Source organism: Sceloporus occidentalis, unplaced genomic scaffold (assembly GCF_023333645.1).
Source record: "Sceloporus occidentalis isolate IW3139 unplaced genomic scaffold, rSceOcc1.0.p SCAF_204, whole genome shotgun sequence".
In the NCBI taxonomy this organism is placed as follows: Eukaryota; Metazoa; Chordata; class Lepidosauria; order Squamata; family Phrynosomatidae; genus Sceloporus; species Sceloporus occidentalis.
Window position 1 is genome coordinate 824279 of NW_028317184.1, and position 18186 is coordinate 842464.

General features: G+C 35.5%; 2 protein-coding genes across 2 annotated transcripts; both read left to right on the forward strand.

Annotated features, from left to right (window-relative positions):
- The first annotated feature begins 5511 nt into the window (after positions 1–5511).
- Positions 5512–6291, forward strand: LOC149277995 (olfactory receptor 10A5-like). Its single transcript, XM_089502488.1, has one exon. It carries the CDS (start codon positions 5512–5514, stop codon positions 6289–6291), a length of 780 nt encoding a protein of 259 aa, XP_089358614.1.
- Positions 6292–7648: 1357 nt separating this feature from the next.
- On the forward strand, positions 7649–14304 carry LOC149277996 (olfactory receptor 10A2-like). Its single transcript, XM_089502489.1, has 2 exons — positions 7649–7831; positions 13435–14304. Exons 1-2 carry the CDS (start codon positions 7649–7651, stop codon positions 14302–14304), a joined length of 1053 nt encoding a protein of 350 aa, XP_089358615.1.
- Positions 14305–18186: the final 3882 nt, after the last annotated feature.

Genomic DNA, 18186 nt, shown 5'->3' on the forward strand with positions numbered 1-18186 from the left:
TCTATCCCAATTTATGTCCGGGTAATTAAAATCTCCAATAATTAACGTGTTACCCAGATGTGCAGCTTTCTCAATTTGCTCTAACAGCTGCTCTTCCTCATCATTATTAACATTAGGTGGTTTATAACATATCCCAACCAGTAGTTCTTTTTCTTTTTTTTGCCCCAAGTTGATATCTACCCATAAAGCTTCCACAAATCCCTTGTCGCCTTCAAGATGCTTAATATTTGACTTTAGCTCGTTGTTAACATACAAGCATACTCCTCCTCCCCCTTCCTGCTTTTTCTGTCCTTCCAATATAACGTATAACCTTTTAAGTTAACTGCCCAGTCATGGGTCTCATCCCACCATGTTTCTGTTATGCCTATTATATCATACTGTTTAGTGTTTGCTATTGCCTCTAGTTCTCCCATTTTGTTATTTAGGCTCCTTGCATTAGCAAGCATACATTTAATATTACCCTGAGTCTCTTGAATTTTATGAGAATTTTTATTAATACATACCTCCAGGCATTTCTGGAGGCAGAGAGGCAGAGTGGCATATAGGGGGTTAAAAGGCATATCATGGGGCAGAGTGGCATATAGGAGGGTATAAGGCATATCGGGAGGCAGAGTGTCATATAGGGGGGTATAAGGCATTTCTGGGGGCAGAGTGGCAAACCTGGGGGCAGATGTGCATAACTGGGGGGGGGGCAGGTTGGCAAATAAAAGGAAATAAAAACAAAAATGTATTAAATATGAAAAAAATAGTTAACATGAATTAATAAAGAAATAAAAGTTTCTTACAAGAATATTCTGAAGAATAATGTGAATAATTGTTCCACTGAATAAAAAAAAACTTTTTCATCTAAACATTTTTGCAGTAGCAAATGTTTTGATTCCAAAATCAAAGGAGGGAGGCTAACATTAGCCTTTTTTAATAAAAAAAAATCTCTGCTGCTGTGGACTACTCTTCCAATGATGCTCAGCCAGCATTATGGCAGACACGTGGCTGAGAATCATAGGAAGAATAGTTCACAGCTAGCATCTGCAGCTTTACTGTTGCAGTACTTCCCATGACACTCAGCCAGCATCATGGAAGTAGTATGTCTGGCTGAGCCTTATGGGAATTCAATTCAATGTGTTGGTTATTTTTAATATGCATGACTGTGCTGACAGAAATAAAGCGTGTTTTAAGTGGCGATGCAAGCGTGACATTTTAAAGTGCAAGTGCTTGTATTGGTGAGTTCCGCGAGATTTAAAAAAAAAAGTGTCCCTCTTTCACATTTTGAAATGTTGGAAGGTATGACATTGACCAATATGTAATGTAAATTAAGAGCAAGTTTTTGTTACGTTTCATTGCCTTGGGAAAATCTCTTGAATAGAAGGACCAATGGCTAAAAGGCCACTCGGCCAGAGTTTGGGTATTTTTACATCTAATGAGGAAGAAAAGAAGGAAGAGCCACCTCACTGGGTACCAGGTCAGAGTGATCCTCACACCACCCAGGAGCACTTCCTGTTATCTGGTAAATATTAATGACTAATACATGTATTACAATACATGTAATACAATTTTGATTGTAATTGTTTGTTTCTACTTATTGGTCATTAGAAACAATAATTTTGTAATCTTGTAAGCGTGTATGAGAGCAAGATATCAGAGGATGGAAGGAGATCATTAGATGAGCGATTAGGAGTGCATTTAGATATGAGTGATGATATGTAGGTAGGGAAACCACTGTGAAGGGCTTTGAAAGTAAGAGTCAGGATTTTTAAGGGAATCCTGAAGCGCACAGGCAGCCAGTGAAGAGACTGACAGAGGGGAGAGGTGATAGTAAAGCGATGGGAGAGGAAGATAAGTCTGGCAGCAGCATTCATGGTGGATTGTAGAGGGGTGAGACGGGTAAGAGGGACACCAGCTAAGTCAGAGTTACAATAATCAAGGCGGGAGATGTAGATGGCAGGTTTTAGAGACAGACTGAATGGGGGTGAACGAGAGGTCAGAGTAAAGGGTGACACCAAGACAACAAGCATGAGGAAACGGGGAGGCAATAGCACCATTAACATTAAGGGAAACCGATGAGGGAATCTTAGCATTGGAGGGAAATTGGCATTTGGAGAGATTAAGTTTCAGGAAACATGCAGACATCCAGGTAGAGACATATGCAAGACAGTTAGTTACACAATCTAAGACAGAGGAGATCGATCGGGAGAGGATAGATATATCTGGGTGTCCTCAGCATACAGGTGGTATTGAAAGCCAAAGGATGAGATTGGTTGGCCAAGTGAGGTATTGTAAATACCTAGAACAGAAGGTACAAACAGAAAAGTAGGAAGTAAACCAGGAGAGAGCGGTGTCACAGAGGCTAAGAGCATAAAGAGAAGAGGGTGGTCTACAATGTTGAAAACAGCAGAAAGGTCCAGTAGGATTAACATGGAGTAGTGGTCCTTGAATTTAGCAGTGGTTAGGTCATTAGCAACTTTAGTAAGGATGGTATCAGTTGAGTGTCAAGGGCAAAAACCAGATTGAAGAGGGTCAAGTAAGGAGTTGGAATCAAGAAACTCAGTTAGGTATAAACAATGCTTTCAAGAAGATTGGAATAGAGAGGAAGTAGAGCAATGGGACAGTTATTGGACAGGTCAGTCAGGTCCAGGAAGGGCTTTTTCAAGATTGGAGTAATGGTAGCATGCTTGAAGAAAGATGGGACAGATTCAGTAGAGAGGGAGAGGTTGAAGATGTGAGCTGGAGTAGGGACAAGAGTAGATGAAAGAGACTGTGTAAGATAGAAAGGGATCAGGTCAAGGGGACATGTGGTTGGACAAGAGAAAAGAAGAAGAGCATTTACTTCCTCTTCAGTAACAGCAGAGAATTGCTTTAATGTAGCGAAGGAAGAAGAGGTCAGTTGGTAGGAGGGCGCATAGTCTGAGGGAAGGTGAGGGCAGGGTGGTAATTTTATTTTTGAAGTATGTGGTGGAGGCATTAGGGTTAGTGGAATGGGTAAGAGGGATAGGTCGAAGAAGGGAATTAAAAGTACTAAAGAGTCGTTTAGGGTTATGAGACAGGGAGAAGATGATGGAGGTGAAGTAGGTGTCCTTAGTAAGGTTGAGAGCAGAGTAGTAGGAACGTAGCATTAATTTATAGTGCAGAAAGTCAGACAAGGAATGAGACTTTTGCCAACTACCTTCAGCAGTGCGGGAACAACGTTGAAGGTGTCATTATAGGCTTGGTACCCCATGTATAGAAAGTAAATTAAAATCACCTCTGACAGAATACAGGGTGATTTATATTCATGATGTATCATTGTCACTGTCAAATAAGAATTAAATCCATATAACCCATATGTATTATAACAATAAATATATAAAGCCATTGCTTAAAAATAACTCTATAGAACGATGACACAATAAACATTATCATTATCCTCTGGAGAATACTGGAGAATAGAATATATAGGTTCACTATATTCATATTACAATGCATCATTTGGCTGTGGTCCTTTACTGGTAAGCACATGATTTTATTTTAATTAAACAATGTTTCACTTATAATGGGTTGCATATATTTAGTACACATTTTTGCTTTAGGTAATATCCTATTTCATAAAATTTCAGGTTTTTAAAGGAATATTATTATTTTGGTCATGACCCAGTAAATATACAGGAACAGAATTAATAAGGCTATTCACATTTAATTTAAATCTTCAACTAAAGTACTTGTTCCTAAGTCTATTTTAAAATCTTCAAGTAGTTTTATTAGCTTTTATCTGGCCAGGATTACAAATAAATAATACTATTACATGGAATTCATTATGAAATGATCTACACAAAAAAAAAACATTTTCTTACTGATATTACCTGCTTGGGTACATGTAACTTAAGAATACATTTATTTCCTGACAAGTAATAGTTATTTTTATATAAACTGCTAGAATTATCATAAAACATTGCCATAGGTTATTAATGAGTTATTATTTGAAGAGTCTCAGGGTCAGTTAATTTATTCCCAGGTATGGTTATGGTATTCTAGTAAAAAATGGGCAACTGTGATGCTCATCATGAAGGTCTCAGGATATGTAAATCTTAAGATTCAGGGGGAGACTGTTTTGTTGTGCACACATTGGTTTAAGTACTATTTACTATTTAAGAGAAACTGCAATAGCTTAAAATTGTTAAAACACTTTTAAAAATGTGTCACATTAGTTATAATGGGAATCTTCAAAATGTAAATTTAATTCAGATGTAAATTAAGGAAGTGTCATAGTAATGTACAGAGGTTTTGCTTAGTAGAAGAGTGAAACAACCGCCCAACAGAGGTTGTAATACAAGACCTAGTAGATACATACTGGGGATTCTGTTCAACTACATGGCCATATAATGCTTAGCCTGCCACTACGTCAAAGCACCCCAATTTCAAAGAGTTTTATCTAATCCTAATGTGGCTGCTTACCATGGAGTCTGGAGGCATTTTCACTATGCATGGGATTGGCACAAGACTATTCTGAATGACAAGACCAATGGTTAAATCAGGTTTTATTATTTTTGGCAGGATTTTTGTCTATGAGACAGGGATTTTACCTGTCTCTATCAAATACTTGTTTTACTAACATCAGATAAAAATAAGTTTTCAAAAGTATTTTGGGGCTTTTGTTTTTTTTTTCTCTTTTTTACAAAATGTGATGTTTTTAGACATATGCCTGTTAGTCATTGTATGTGTTCTATCTGTGTTAGAACACCCTTATACCTTATCATGCAGCCTTGAGCTAAACCATAGATTTGTGCAGTCTTAGTCACACAGTCTAACACTCTGAATAGTTAAAGAACAGATTTGATTTTTACTACCAGGATTTCATTAGGACTGCTATGAACAATCATATTAATGTGGGATTTCAGCAAGGAGAGTCATTCAAAATGTCAAACGACAGACAACAGTGGCAGCTTCCTGATTTGCAGATTAAGGAATTTTATCGGAGCAAAATGAAATAACAAAGTTTTTGTTAATGCTTACCTACATATTTGTATACAAGGGTAAAATATTTTTTTCATGTGACTTCATCTTTACAGGTTAATTGCCTTTATCGACAAAAAAATAATTGTAGTTTAGTTAGTTTAGTATAATTTGTAAAGAGTGTAAGTGCTAGACTGTGTTTTGATGTATCAGTAATACATGGCATCTTACATTTATGCAGATGATCCAGTTGAATGTCACATCAATTAATTCTATTATTCTTAAAAATGTTTTCAGACACAGCATTATTTATTCTCATGCATAATAAATTAATTTGCTCAAATAAGGTTAACATTGCAACCATTTTGTAACCAAATTTTGTTTAATCTATATAGATAAGAAGCACATGGATCAATGGCCAGGAGCAACATAACAGAAATTGCTGGATTTATTCTTTTGGGTCTCACTGATTCACATGTTATCCGGCTATATCTCTTTGGGATGTTTTTCCTAATCTATCTATTCACCATATTGGGAAACACAACAATCATTGTGATTATAACCTTAGTAACTCAGCTTTACTCACCTATGTATTTTTTTCTCAGGAATTTGTCTTTTACTGAACTTTGCTATATTTCAGTAACTGTCCCACGTATGCTCAGAGACTTCTTGCAGAGTGATAATTTTATTTCTTTTCTTGGATGTGCAACTCAACTCTACTTCTTCTGTTTTTTGGGTACTACTGAGTGTTTCCTCCTTGCAACTATGGCATATGATAGATACATAGCCATCTGTCAACCCCTTCTTTACATGAGCATTATGACTAAGAAACAGTGTTTTAAGCTTTCACTTGGATGTGTTTTGGCTGCAATGACTCTTTCTTTGGGACAAATAACCTTTGTATTTAGCTTGCCATTCTGTGGATTGAACATAATTGACCACTTTTTCTGCGATATACTTCCTGTAGTTGGGCTTGTGTGTGGTGATACTTATGTCAATGAAATGGCTATTTTTATGTATGGGTCCTTAGTCATAGCTTCTCCCTTTGTACTCATTCTAGTGTCCTATGTACAAATTTTGGCTGCCGTATTTAGAATAGACTCTACTGTTGGTCGACATAAGGCCTTTGCCACTTGTGGTTCACACCTAATGTCTGTCACTTTATTTTATGGAACAGCTACTGTTACCTACCTCAGGACAAAGTCTAATTATACTACTGGTGAAGCTAAGTTAATGTCACTCCTATATAGCATTTTTATTCCAATGCTTAACCCACTCATATACAGTTTAAGAAATTCTCAGGTTAAGAATGCTATTGAAACATTATTTGGAAAATTAAAAGAGAAAAAAAAATGGACAGCACAATAAAGGTGTCAAGGGGACATGAATGAATGCTTTGCCTTTACTGTATACAATCACTGCAGTGTTATTGTAATAAACTATAATACTTGCAAATTCATTTAAAACAAGGCTTTGCATTGAGTACAGTATATGCATACTATGGCAACAATGCTGCCGTGTATCTATCAAAGACTTTAGGAAAAAAAACAATTAATGATCAGTGTTATGTACTAATGCTTTACAGTAACATACTAGTGATGCCTCAACTAAATCTCAAGGATTATAATCCTAACCAAAGATTACAGCTCTCATCATCAGATAAAACATGATAAAACCAGGACTGTATCTTGGCCTAGAGCTGCCCCCCAGAGTCATCCCCTACATTGGTCCTGGGTTTCTGTACCTCTCTTTCTCAACTAATCTACCTGCATCACTGACCACTCGGTGTGATTTCACAAGAGTCAGGGGGATAGCCTCTACTCCGTTCCTCCAATTGAGGGGAGACAGTGTTTCGGGAAGCTCCACCCTTTTGCTGAAGTGCACTGGGATGGACCCATGAATTCTGTTCTCTACCAGAAAATCCTAAAGGAGAATGTCAAGCACAGTTGGGTTATGCAGCAGGACAATAATCCAAAGCACACAAGCAAGTCGACTTCTGAATAGTTCAAAAGAATTAAGGTTTTCGAGTGGCCTAGCGATACAAAAGACTCATATCCAGTTATTGTAAATGTTAGATTGCTGTTGTTGTTACTTCTCGCCAGGAGCAGTGACGTACTTGGGTGGATGGTCTGCCCCAGGTGTCGGTCATCACAAAAGAGCCACACCGGCACACAGGGAGTTGCGTCCCTTAATCAGGTCAAAATCATTTGCACGGCCCCTTAACCCCTGACGGCGAACCTACGGATTTCCGCTTCCGTCAACCCCTGCAATGCTGCGTAGATAAGGTAGGCTAGATGGGGAAGGGACCAGGGAGATTAGTAGACGAAGATGAACATGAAGATTCTTCGTTTTGTGCGTCTTCGTGTACATTTTACCGCCCCTATCTTCACTTCTTCGGGACGAACAATGAAAACCCACTCTTTGTATTCGTTTTCTGTTTGCCCGAATATGAATGCACACATCTAGTGGAAATGTTCATTTGCTGCCTAATATATCCCTCCCACTGACAGGTACCATGATAACAAGATTATCAGTGTTGTTCACTTCACCTGTCATTGGTCATAATGTTATGGCTGATGTACGTACTTACAATACGGTGTATATATATATGTGTGTGTGTGTGTAAGCATTAATGTGTATGTATAGGTGTATGAGTGTGAGACATTGTTTGTACTATCAAGCTGTCTGTGGACAAACATGGCGCTGGGAAGCTGATTGAGGACTGATGGCTGATGGCAGAGACAAGCTGTTTGGGCACAAATATGGCCCTGTAAAGCTGATTGGGCACAAAGATTGCACTGTGATGCTGTTTGGGGAGAATAATGACAATGTTAAGCTGTTTGGAGACAAAGAATGTCAGAGACACAAAGATGGCACTGTTAAGCTGTTGAGGGAGAAAGATGTGAATGTACACATGCTAATTCAAACAGTTTGAGCATCTGTGATCTTTCTATTATATTTGACATGGATGATCTTGGTGACAATGGTCAAATTTACACTTGTTATTAATATTTTTATTATTATTATCTCTTAAAATAATTGGTAAACCATTTGAATGGTGCACAAAACAACAAAATATACAGGTAGGCACTCATAGAGTAAAAGAGCGGAGGAGGTGGAAATTAAAGAGGAAAAAAGGTGGTCAAACCTAAAAGAGGTCTGGCATGGACAGGAAGGGGTGGGAAAAATTAAGATTGGGGTCGCAAGAGTTTTTTTAAAACAATTTCTTATTTTAGTTTGAATTATTCTCTAAAGTACAGCAGACAGTTCAGTGTACACCACCCTAGTCAGTAGGATAAGCTAGTAGCTGTTCCCTTGTGGTGTTTACAGATTAAAGGTTGTCTACCTTAATATCAGAGATAATTCTAAATCAGTACCGTTTCTTTCTAGGTCACTCCTTTGCACAGGAGTTGGCATCCGGTCATACTCCTCCAGACGTTAGGACAATTGCATAATGTATTGCTTCCCTTTAGATCATCCCAATCCTGGAACATCTCCTCTAGGAATCTGGTGATCCTGTCTGGTGGAGTTGTTTCATGTTCCACCATTTTGTGTAACGGAAATGTGTGTGAATATTACCGAAGTCTGCTCTATCATCAAAAAGTGGTGCAGTTTAGCTGAGTTGATAAGCTCCCACATATACTATATACTAGTCCCAGGCCTAGAGCAGCACAAAACCTAAATATATACCACTGGTTAGAACATGCCTTTGTCGTAGCTGTCATCATTGTAGCTTTCTTATGTGTAAGTGTCTATACATAGTCACTAGATGTTCAAAGAAATACTATACTTGTTTTGCAAAAAGCAATGTATTAAAAATACAAATGAAACACTGTACACTTGTGATTAAATATTTTCTATATAATGAAATACATTTCTTTTGAAAAAGTTCTGGCAAATGCACTATATATTGATATCTGTGTATCTTACAGAAAAATGGTAGCTTTAGTTTGACGTTTAATTAGAAGCAACACTAAAACATCTTATGCACTACTCTATTTCTAAAAGTAAATGAGAAGTAGTGAGATATGTTACTCAAGTCAGATATAATATGATTTTATTATACTATAAAGGACAGATTTACTAGATTAGTCTCCATTAAAAGGCATTCATTATCTTAACATATACTTAGATATTTATACCATTTATACCATCATAATTTATGGTATACAAAAGATAGTCATGTATACAAACATGTACAGTGAAGCTAAATTAAATAAAATACCAAAATAGAAATAATATTTTTCTCACAGTGAATGAAAGAAAATCAATAGAAATAGTGCAAACTTAATCAAAATAATCCCACCACCTTAATTTGCATTATTATATTTGTTTTGAGTATATTTATTTTCTTTTTAATCAGGGCTCCCCAAAATTCTTAAAAATGCACTAGTCTAACTTGGACTGGTCAACTTGTTAGCATAATTGTGTATGTGTTAGCATGAGTATGTTTGTGTTAACATCAGTGTGTGTTAGTGTAAGTATGCATGTGTACGGTTCTGTAAGCGTGAAAAAAAATATGTTAGTTACCCCATGGGGGGGGCAAAGGGCCGATGGGGCAGAGTTGGCTTTAGCTGCTCCTGGGCCAGAAGGTGTCAGCACTACCCTGCTTTTAATGTACGAGACACAAGTATGTGCAAGTTGAAAAAAGCAGGCAGCTTGTAAATTCAGTCATCTGCTAGTTGTCTCCAACTTTAAGTGTGAGTTGGAATATTGCCGAACCATGTTGCAAACTTCACTTTGCAAACCATTATATTTAAAGTTAATATATAAAATAAATGAACCCTTTTGTGATGAAGAACATAATAGTATGTTGCACAATTCCAGCAGTTGGCTCCAGAGGACGTACAATTATGTCTGATTCTCCCTCTTCTAACTGGGGCCAAAATGTATGGCAAGCAAACAAACAAACAGTGATATGTGTGATCACACTTTCTATATGTGTGGTTGTATTCACCAAAAAAGAAAATATATATTTTTCAATGCTGTAAAAACACCCAAAATATTCTTCAAATAGTTATATGTAAAAATAGTAAACCACCCAGGTGTTGCGCACTCAAAGAGGAGAGAAAAGGAGCAGATCAAGTAATAAAAAAAAACCTTCCCCTAAGAATATTGTTGATCTTGTATGAAGATCTTTAGAATCTGTGATTTTCTTATGATATCCGTACACAATAAACACATGAAAAAAACAATAAAATAAGGAAATTATGGAGTAGTATTTTTACTAAAGTGATGTATATGTATGTATATATATATATATATATATATATATATATATATTATAATATTTGTCATAGTCTGTCAATTCTAGTCTTGTCATGCCCTTTGAATATATGCATTGTAAGAAGCACTGCGTATATTGTTGGTGCTAGATAAATAAAAGATAATAATAATACATAGAGTATAATGATGTTAAAATTTACTTCCGTTGTTTCTTGGGTGGGTAGGAGTGCCAGTGCATTACTCTACCCAGGGCATACAATGCTGTTAAGACAGCCCTGAAGTCAAGTCTGGTCAGTCGAGTGAATAGACCCAATAGCTTATGAGGTGAGATTGCATTTTATATCTCAGCAATAGCTGAATAACAACATTAATAAAATAGTATACAGTAATACATATGAAAAGTATACAACTGTGTATTGCAAACAATTATTAATTTTTAAAAATAGAAAATACAAAACATACTTACAATTGACCTACAATAAAGCTCCCTGTGCTCTTAATCCCTCAAAGGACAAGTTTCTCAATAAAGCTGGGCTATTGTTTGAAAATAAATCTATTTCCCTTTGCACATCTAGTACAGGAACATTGCAAACTTTGATATTTTTTTGTTGATATGGTAAGTGCCTTGTAAATTGCTATGGACTTTTAAAATAGTCTAAAATTAATCAGATAGTTTGACATATTTGAGAATCAAAATTACAGTATGTTCCATATTTTTTTTAAACTTTCTACAGACATAGATAAAGCAAAAGTATAACTTGGCACAATAATGAATTGCCTAAACCTTTATACATATTCCGGACCACCATATCAAAAGCTTTTTTTTTTTTTTATAGAATATTCAACAATGAGTTTAGATTACAAATCCTTTAAAGAATGGACTTTTAGGATATCAATAATTGATTTATATTATAATGCAGTCATATTACCTTAATCGCCTTGGGGTAAGTTGGGTGTCACTCAGCAGGGTTTAATATTATTATACTTATTAAGGCAATCTAAACATAAACCCAAGAAAACAAAACTGCTGTGGTGCAGCCCAAAAATGTATATGTATATCATTGTTGTATATCATGCTAATACCATTACTGAATTTTTTTTTATTGCAGAGCCTTATTTTTTATTTAGTATTTTACTTTTGATTGAAGGTAGGTGTCTAAGACTACATTAAATTTTACAAAACTACAGCTACACCTAGGTAATCCTATTTGTGAATGTTATGTATCAATAAAGAAATGTCTTCAAATAATTTAAGCTTTTTAGAATTTGACTAATTTTATTTGCCCTTACTAACAAAGTTAAAGCCCCAGGTAAAGATAGACAAATTGAATAAAAATAGATTGTGATACTTGCAAATTGTGTTATGAGTGCCTGGGGTAGAGTTTCCAGAGAACAAAGTGGGCTGATGCTCCAATAGCCTTAGAAATCCAGGCCATAATTTACAGGTGAAGCTAACTGCAGCTCACCTGGCCTAACTAGAAGGATTTTAAATGGCTATACTGGTGTAATTCAGTCTGTCCTTTTAGCTCAAATTAGAGAGCTGGGTGATATCAAACTGCTGGAATGTTTTCTGTTTAGCTACAAAGTTTGTGTTATGTTGAGAAGTGGGGAAGTCACCAAATACGTATAGAACAAAATAAGTTACATATTGACAAAAAATGTCCAGACCCCTCCTGAACCCTTACGAAAAAATTACTGCAGTTTTTCTGAAGTAATATGAAAAAACTGCAATACTGCACTTTTACTGCAGTATTACTGCACATTTACTGCAGTGTTACTGCATTTGTACTTCACTGTACTGCAGTTTTACTGCAGTTATTTTTGTACGGAAGTACAAATGCAATAAAGCTGCAGTACAACTGTAGGTTTGCAATATAAAAAAAAAGTGCAGTAAATGTGCAGTAAAACTGCAGTACAGTGAAGTACAAGTGCAGTAAAACTGCATCAAACAGCAACACGATAGACAATAGAAAATTATTTTAATACGGCTGTAGTTGTAAGCTCATTTCTGAGCGATCTGCACTGTCGGCATGAAGACAATATCATGACACCTGGTGCTCCTTCCTTGTGTGGATTATTTTTATACTAGATCAATAGAAGGGAACTTAACTAGATCTACTTATTCCATGCAAAAACTAGTGCCCACTTACTGTAGAAGCAGCTGCATGAGCACCAAGAGATGATCTCTATGGCAGCTTCTTGTGTGTATTTTTAAACTATAATGCGTTACACTGAGGTAACTTAAAAGGAGTAACTTATATGTTTTACCAGAGTGATATCTACATCTATAACAGGTAGGGGACAAAACTGCATGATTTTTAACTGATGGGCAAGTGTAATACACCACATTCTCAAGGCAATTTATGTGACAAATATATTAATATACCATTGCATCATTAAATTCCATAAATTATCAACCTGTGGCTCTTCCTCCGAGCAATACACATGTAAGAAAAGCCATCTAATGTATTACGTTTCAAGACATTCATTTACATACAGATGAATTGCAGATTTTATAAAATAAACCAAAGTATCAATTCATGTGGTAAGCAGAGCTGTTATTCATCTTCCACTTACCCTAAAAGAGATAACAAATCAGGGTTACATGAAAACATGGCTCGGATACATATGGAGTCAAAAACAGCTTTTATGAAATAGGTTTTAATCACAAAAAAATAGTGTAAACATTTAAGAAATACATAGACCAGTACAGCATTTTGTCTCTTAGACATGCATATTGAGTTTATTGTATGACAATTTTTATAAACAATTTATTTAACTTTTAATATTTTTTTTAACAAGCCTAATGTTGCAAATTCTAAATTGTATGTTAAACAGAAAACTAATGTTAGCTACTAATATAGTGAACACAAAACCTAACAATCGCTTAAATATCATACCTCGTTTACAAAAATATCTACTAAATCTTACCCGCACTTTAATAAGCTAGTTCTACCTTTACCATGAAAACATTTCCATGGAAACATTTCCTAGTCCAAAATCACAGAACGATCTGTCTTAAAAACCAACGTATAACTGTGTGTGCCTTCTGATGTTTATTATTCTGTGCCTATGTCTAAAATTTTTTTTTTGTTATAAGTACTCTCTATGATATTTTTGAAACAAGAAGAGACCAATGTACTATTTGCGTTAAAACCCACTCTGAGTGAATAAAATTAGTACGTGTCTGTTCTTTTATGGGAATTAAAATCATGGCCAAAATTCTACAGAAATGAAACGAAAATAAAAGAATTTATTTTAGTAGGTCTTTCTCCAGACCCACAGCCATTCCTTTTTGGATTCTTTTTGTTTATTTATATTCTCACTTTGATAGGAAATGTAACTATCATTTTAACAGTGACCTTTGAATGTCAGCTTCATTCTCCCATGTACCTTTTTCTAAGGAGTCTTTCTCTGACTGAAATTTTCTATGTCTCATCAACAGTCCCTCGGATGCTAAGAGATTTCTTGCACAAACACAAAAGTATCTCTTTTGTAGGATGTGCTGCTCAGCTCTACTTCTTCTGTTTCCTGGGCGCAACAGAATGCTTCATTCTTGCATTTATGGCTTATGATCGATATATAGCCATTTCATATCCTCTTCATTATATGACCATAATGACCAGAACAAGATGTGAACTGTTTTCATTGGCCTCATGGTTGGGTGGAATGTTCCTGCCACTTACCAACATATCTCTTGTTTCCAGCTTACCCTACTGTGATGGCAACGTGATTGACCATTTTTTCTGTGATATACTTCCAATGGTGAAGTTAGCCTGTACTAACACATTTGCGTATGAGATTGCGATCATGATATACAGTTTTTTGGTTGTACCTTTGCCATTTCTGTTTATTCTTGGGTCTTACGTATATATTTTTAAGTCTGTGTTCAAAATACACTCTGCAGCTGGGCGCAGCAAAGCATTTTCTACGTGTGTTTCTCACCTCACATCAGTCAGCTTGTTTTATGGTTCAGCTACTATAATGTATCTAAGAACTAAATCTATTGATACTCATGGTAGAGCCAAAGCATGGTCACTTTTGTACATTATTTTTGCCCCTATGCTCAATCCCTTGATATACAGTTTGAGGAACACAGAGGTTAAAAAGGCCATGAGGCGAGTCATAATTAGGGTTTTTAGGGGATATGTTTAGCAGTAAGTTTTTACATGTCATAACATTTTTTGATCACTGACATTTATGACTGTATATTTATCAGATCCCCTAAGCAACATTGTAAATGTGTTATGCTTAGCTATAGGAAAAACTACAAGACCATTTCTTACTCATAGTACATTTTGGGACAAAGGCTCTATGGATCAGGAGGAATTCAGCGACACCAAACACTTACCCCAGGACAGCCGCCACTGCCGGTGATCTTCACCATCCGCAAGATGGCGGCCGCCCTGTAAAAAAAATAATAAAGTTGAAAAAGTTCGCTAGAAGGTCTCCAGACCCTCTAGAGAACTCTGGATCCACTTGCAGGTTGAATACAGGTACTGCATTCAACCATACAAGTCAATGGAGGCCAGCTTTCTAATCATTATGTGATTAGTAAAATATAAAAAAAAATAAAAAAAAATGGAAAAAAAATGCTTAACAAAAAAATGTGCTAACATTTAAAAAAAATTATGCAGTGATGTCACCAGAGGAACCATCCAGTACCAGCAAAATGTGTAAAAAATAAATAAATACATTTTTAAAAAAATTAAATAAAGTTTATTATTTTGAGCAAGTGCTAAAATTTCAAAAAAAATCTCAACATACAAAGAGTTAAAATAAAAGCACTTCAAATAACCAAGGGGTGTCTAATTTTAAAAAAAAATAGCTTGATGGGGTAAATTGGAGTGGCCGGGCTCAAAGATAGGGCATAGGTACAGACTGACCAAAATAGAGAAAAAAAGCACACTTCCCAAATTTGGGATTTTAAATCTCAAACAACCCGACAAACCCATGCATGTGGGGTATCACTGTACTTGGGAGATGTTGCTGAACACACATTGGGGGGTTGTTTGATAGTGACGCATACCAGGAGCTATGAATTCATTCCTGAAATACAATTTGTGTGGAAAAAAATCCAAAATTAAATTGGTGGTAGAATCTCATGCATAAAAGGGTTAAAATACCAGCATTTGAAATACTTTGTGGTGTCTAGTTTTCAGAAATATATGGTTTGATGGGGTAAATTGAAGTAGTCGGCTTCAAAGATGTTCCAAAGAGGATATAGAGGCAGAATGACCAAATGACCACCTGAATTACGCATGTCCCAAAAGTAGCCTTTTACCAGCCAATCAATCTGACAAATCTATGCATGTGGGGTATCACCATACTCAGGAGATGTTGCTGAACACATATTGGAATGTTGTTTGACAGTGACATATACTAGGACCTGTTTATTTATAACTAAATTACAATTCGTGTGAAAAAAAAAAAATACTATTACAAAGTTTGACAAAGTGTAGTTGTATAATTAGTGCATGGAAAGGGTTAAAATACCAGCATTTGAAATACCCTGGGGTGTATGTTTTTCAAAAATATATGGTTTGATGGGGATTAATTGAGTTAACCGGCTTCAAAGATGTTCCAAAGAGGAGATGGAGGCAGAATTACCAGATTTGGAAAAAAAGGTTTGGAAATCATAAAACGCTACTTGTACTTATTGCCCAATAACTTACAAAAAACAGCAAAAAAACATAAAAACATTGGGTATTTCTAAAGTAGGACAAATAGTAGAATCTATTTAGCTAGTTTTTTTAACTTCCTTTTGTAGGTGAGTAAAAGATTTTTCAAAGAAAAGTCATAAAAGGTGTTTTTTTTTCAAATTTTCACCATGTTTTAATATTGTTTTTATAGTAAATAAGGATATTGATATGATCAAAACATATGGTATCTGAAGAAAGCCCATCTTGCCCTGAAAAAAACAATATATAACATGTGTGGGTACACTAAATGGGTGAGGAGAAAATTACAGCTGAACACAAGCACCGCAAAAGTGTTAAAACAGCCTCGGTCCCACAGGGTACAAAAAAAATGAGCCCGGTCCTTAAGGGGTTACATTTCCGGGGGTGGCGAGTGCCCATAACTGGCACTCTGGCTCAAGAAGTGATAATATGTGACACTAAACATAAATATTCCAACTTTAGCCCTGTCTTCTATTGTCTTTTTTGCCATTTTCTAATCTAATTTCAACCTTACTGTGCTGCATCCAGAAAAAAAGAAAAATGTTGTTGCGCTAAGCTAGTCCCAGGCTCAAATAATACAAATGTGTAAAATGAGGCCTACCAAACAGGTATGAGCATGCTGCAAATACAGTGTATTGACTGTACAGTGTATATAAAACCAAAAACTGTGTGCGCTTCTCACCCTAATAAAGTTGGCAACAAATATATCAACATAATATAAATGAGAGGTTTTGGTTATATGAATTGGCCAAAGCATAATTAAGCTCACCTTGACCTGGCAAGTGAGCTTAATTATGCTTTGGCCAATTCAATTGTGCTGCATGTCTGGAACGAATAGTCAGGGTCACTGTCTATATATGAACAATCTTAGTGGGAGGAGAACATTTCTAATAAGATTTCTAGTGAAGTAGAAAGTGCCACTTGCTACCATATTTTTTGATATGGGCAGACGCTTTTGTCCAGTCCTTTCTCTATACAAACAAAAAACCCCATATATTTTAAATAGAGAAAATACAGTTAAAATACACTTGGTTACAATACTTGCAGACTTTGTTACAATAATTATTTTCAGTTTGGCTATAGTGCCCCTTTCTGTAAAATTGTTAAAAAGAAATATGTGGTTAAAGTTTTGATAGTTAATTGTTTCACAGTCAGTTCCCATATGTGTGTATTCACTCTCTCCCTTTAGAATTGAGAAAAATTAAATCACTTATAAAAGATCTTTGTCAGCAGTCAACACTGTTCTCTACTATGCAAACTTAATGCACATTCAAGAGAACATTTGACAGTTGCTAAAATTTAAATAATTCACAAATAGAATGCAGGTTATTATACTAATCATGATATGTATTTTCCTCCCAGGTGCACACACATCTAGATATGTAAAGGCAAAGAACGGAATACAAAGTAAGTTCCCATTTTTACTTCCAATACTAATTGCCTTTGATAGTTACAATGGTTGGAATGTTTATATATAAAATGGTCCATTATAATATAAGAAGGAATCTGAAGGAGAAAAGACAGAGTATTTATGATACCATCTACAAGGTCAATATATTTACATATAATCATATACTGTATGTTTGGGCCACAATAAAAAATAAATAATTAAATGACAAGTATATCCACTTTTTATTGATTAAAGTGCTTGGTTAGGTGAAACATGGGAAACTTGGACATTATAGCTAAGAAAAATCTGCTGCACAGTGTTCTTGTAGCCTCTATTTTCAGCAGTAATCCAGTTGTCACATGATGTCAATGGCTTGTAACGTTTGCTTTTTCTTTCTTCTGATATATTGTGTAGTTCCAAAAAGATTAATAATCCCGAAAACACTGATCTGAACAACTATTTAATTTGTTTCAAACCTTACTTAATGTACAAGCTACTTAACTAGAACTTTAGCATATTCTCCTGAAATGACATAAGGGGTAGCTTTATTCACCTGTGCCATTCCACATGTTTTTGATCCCTAAGTCACTTTCCGATTTTGTCATATATTAATATATAAAACATAATGTTTTTCGTTAAAATTGTAACATGTTAACTACTACCTTCAGCTACCTTCTTAATGGTTTGCATATGCTTGATTTCAGACCACATTACTTATGGAATCGCATAATTTATATTTACTGTAAAATTGTTTAGCTTTTTAAATTTACACCATGCTATTAGTCAGTGGTTCCTGTTAGGGGTCTGTGTAATGAAAGTGTCACATTAATACAATAATTCCTAGAATTATTCTAGAATAGTTTTAGCTATACTTATGGTTACATTCTGATTTGTCTTATGTAAGCACTACTTTCTCATTGTCATCTCACACAGTGATTGACTGATAAATTATAAATTTCTGCACAG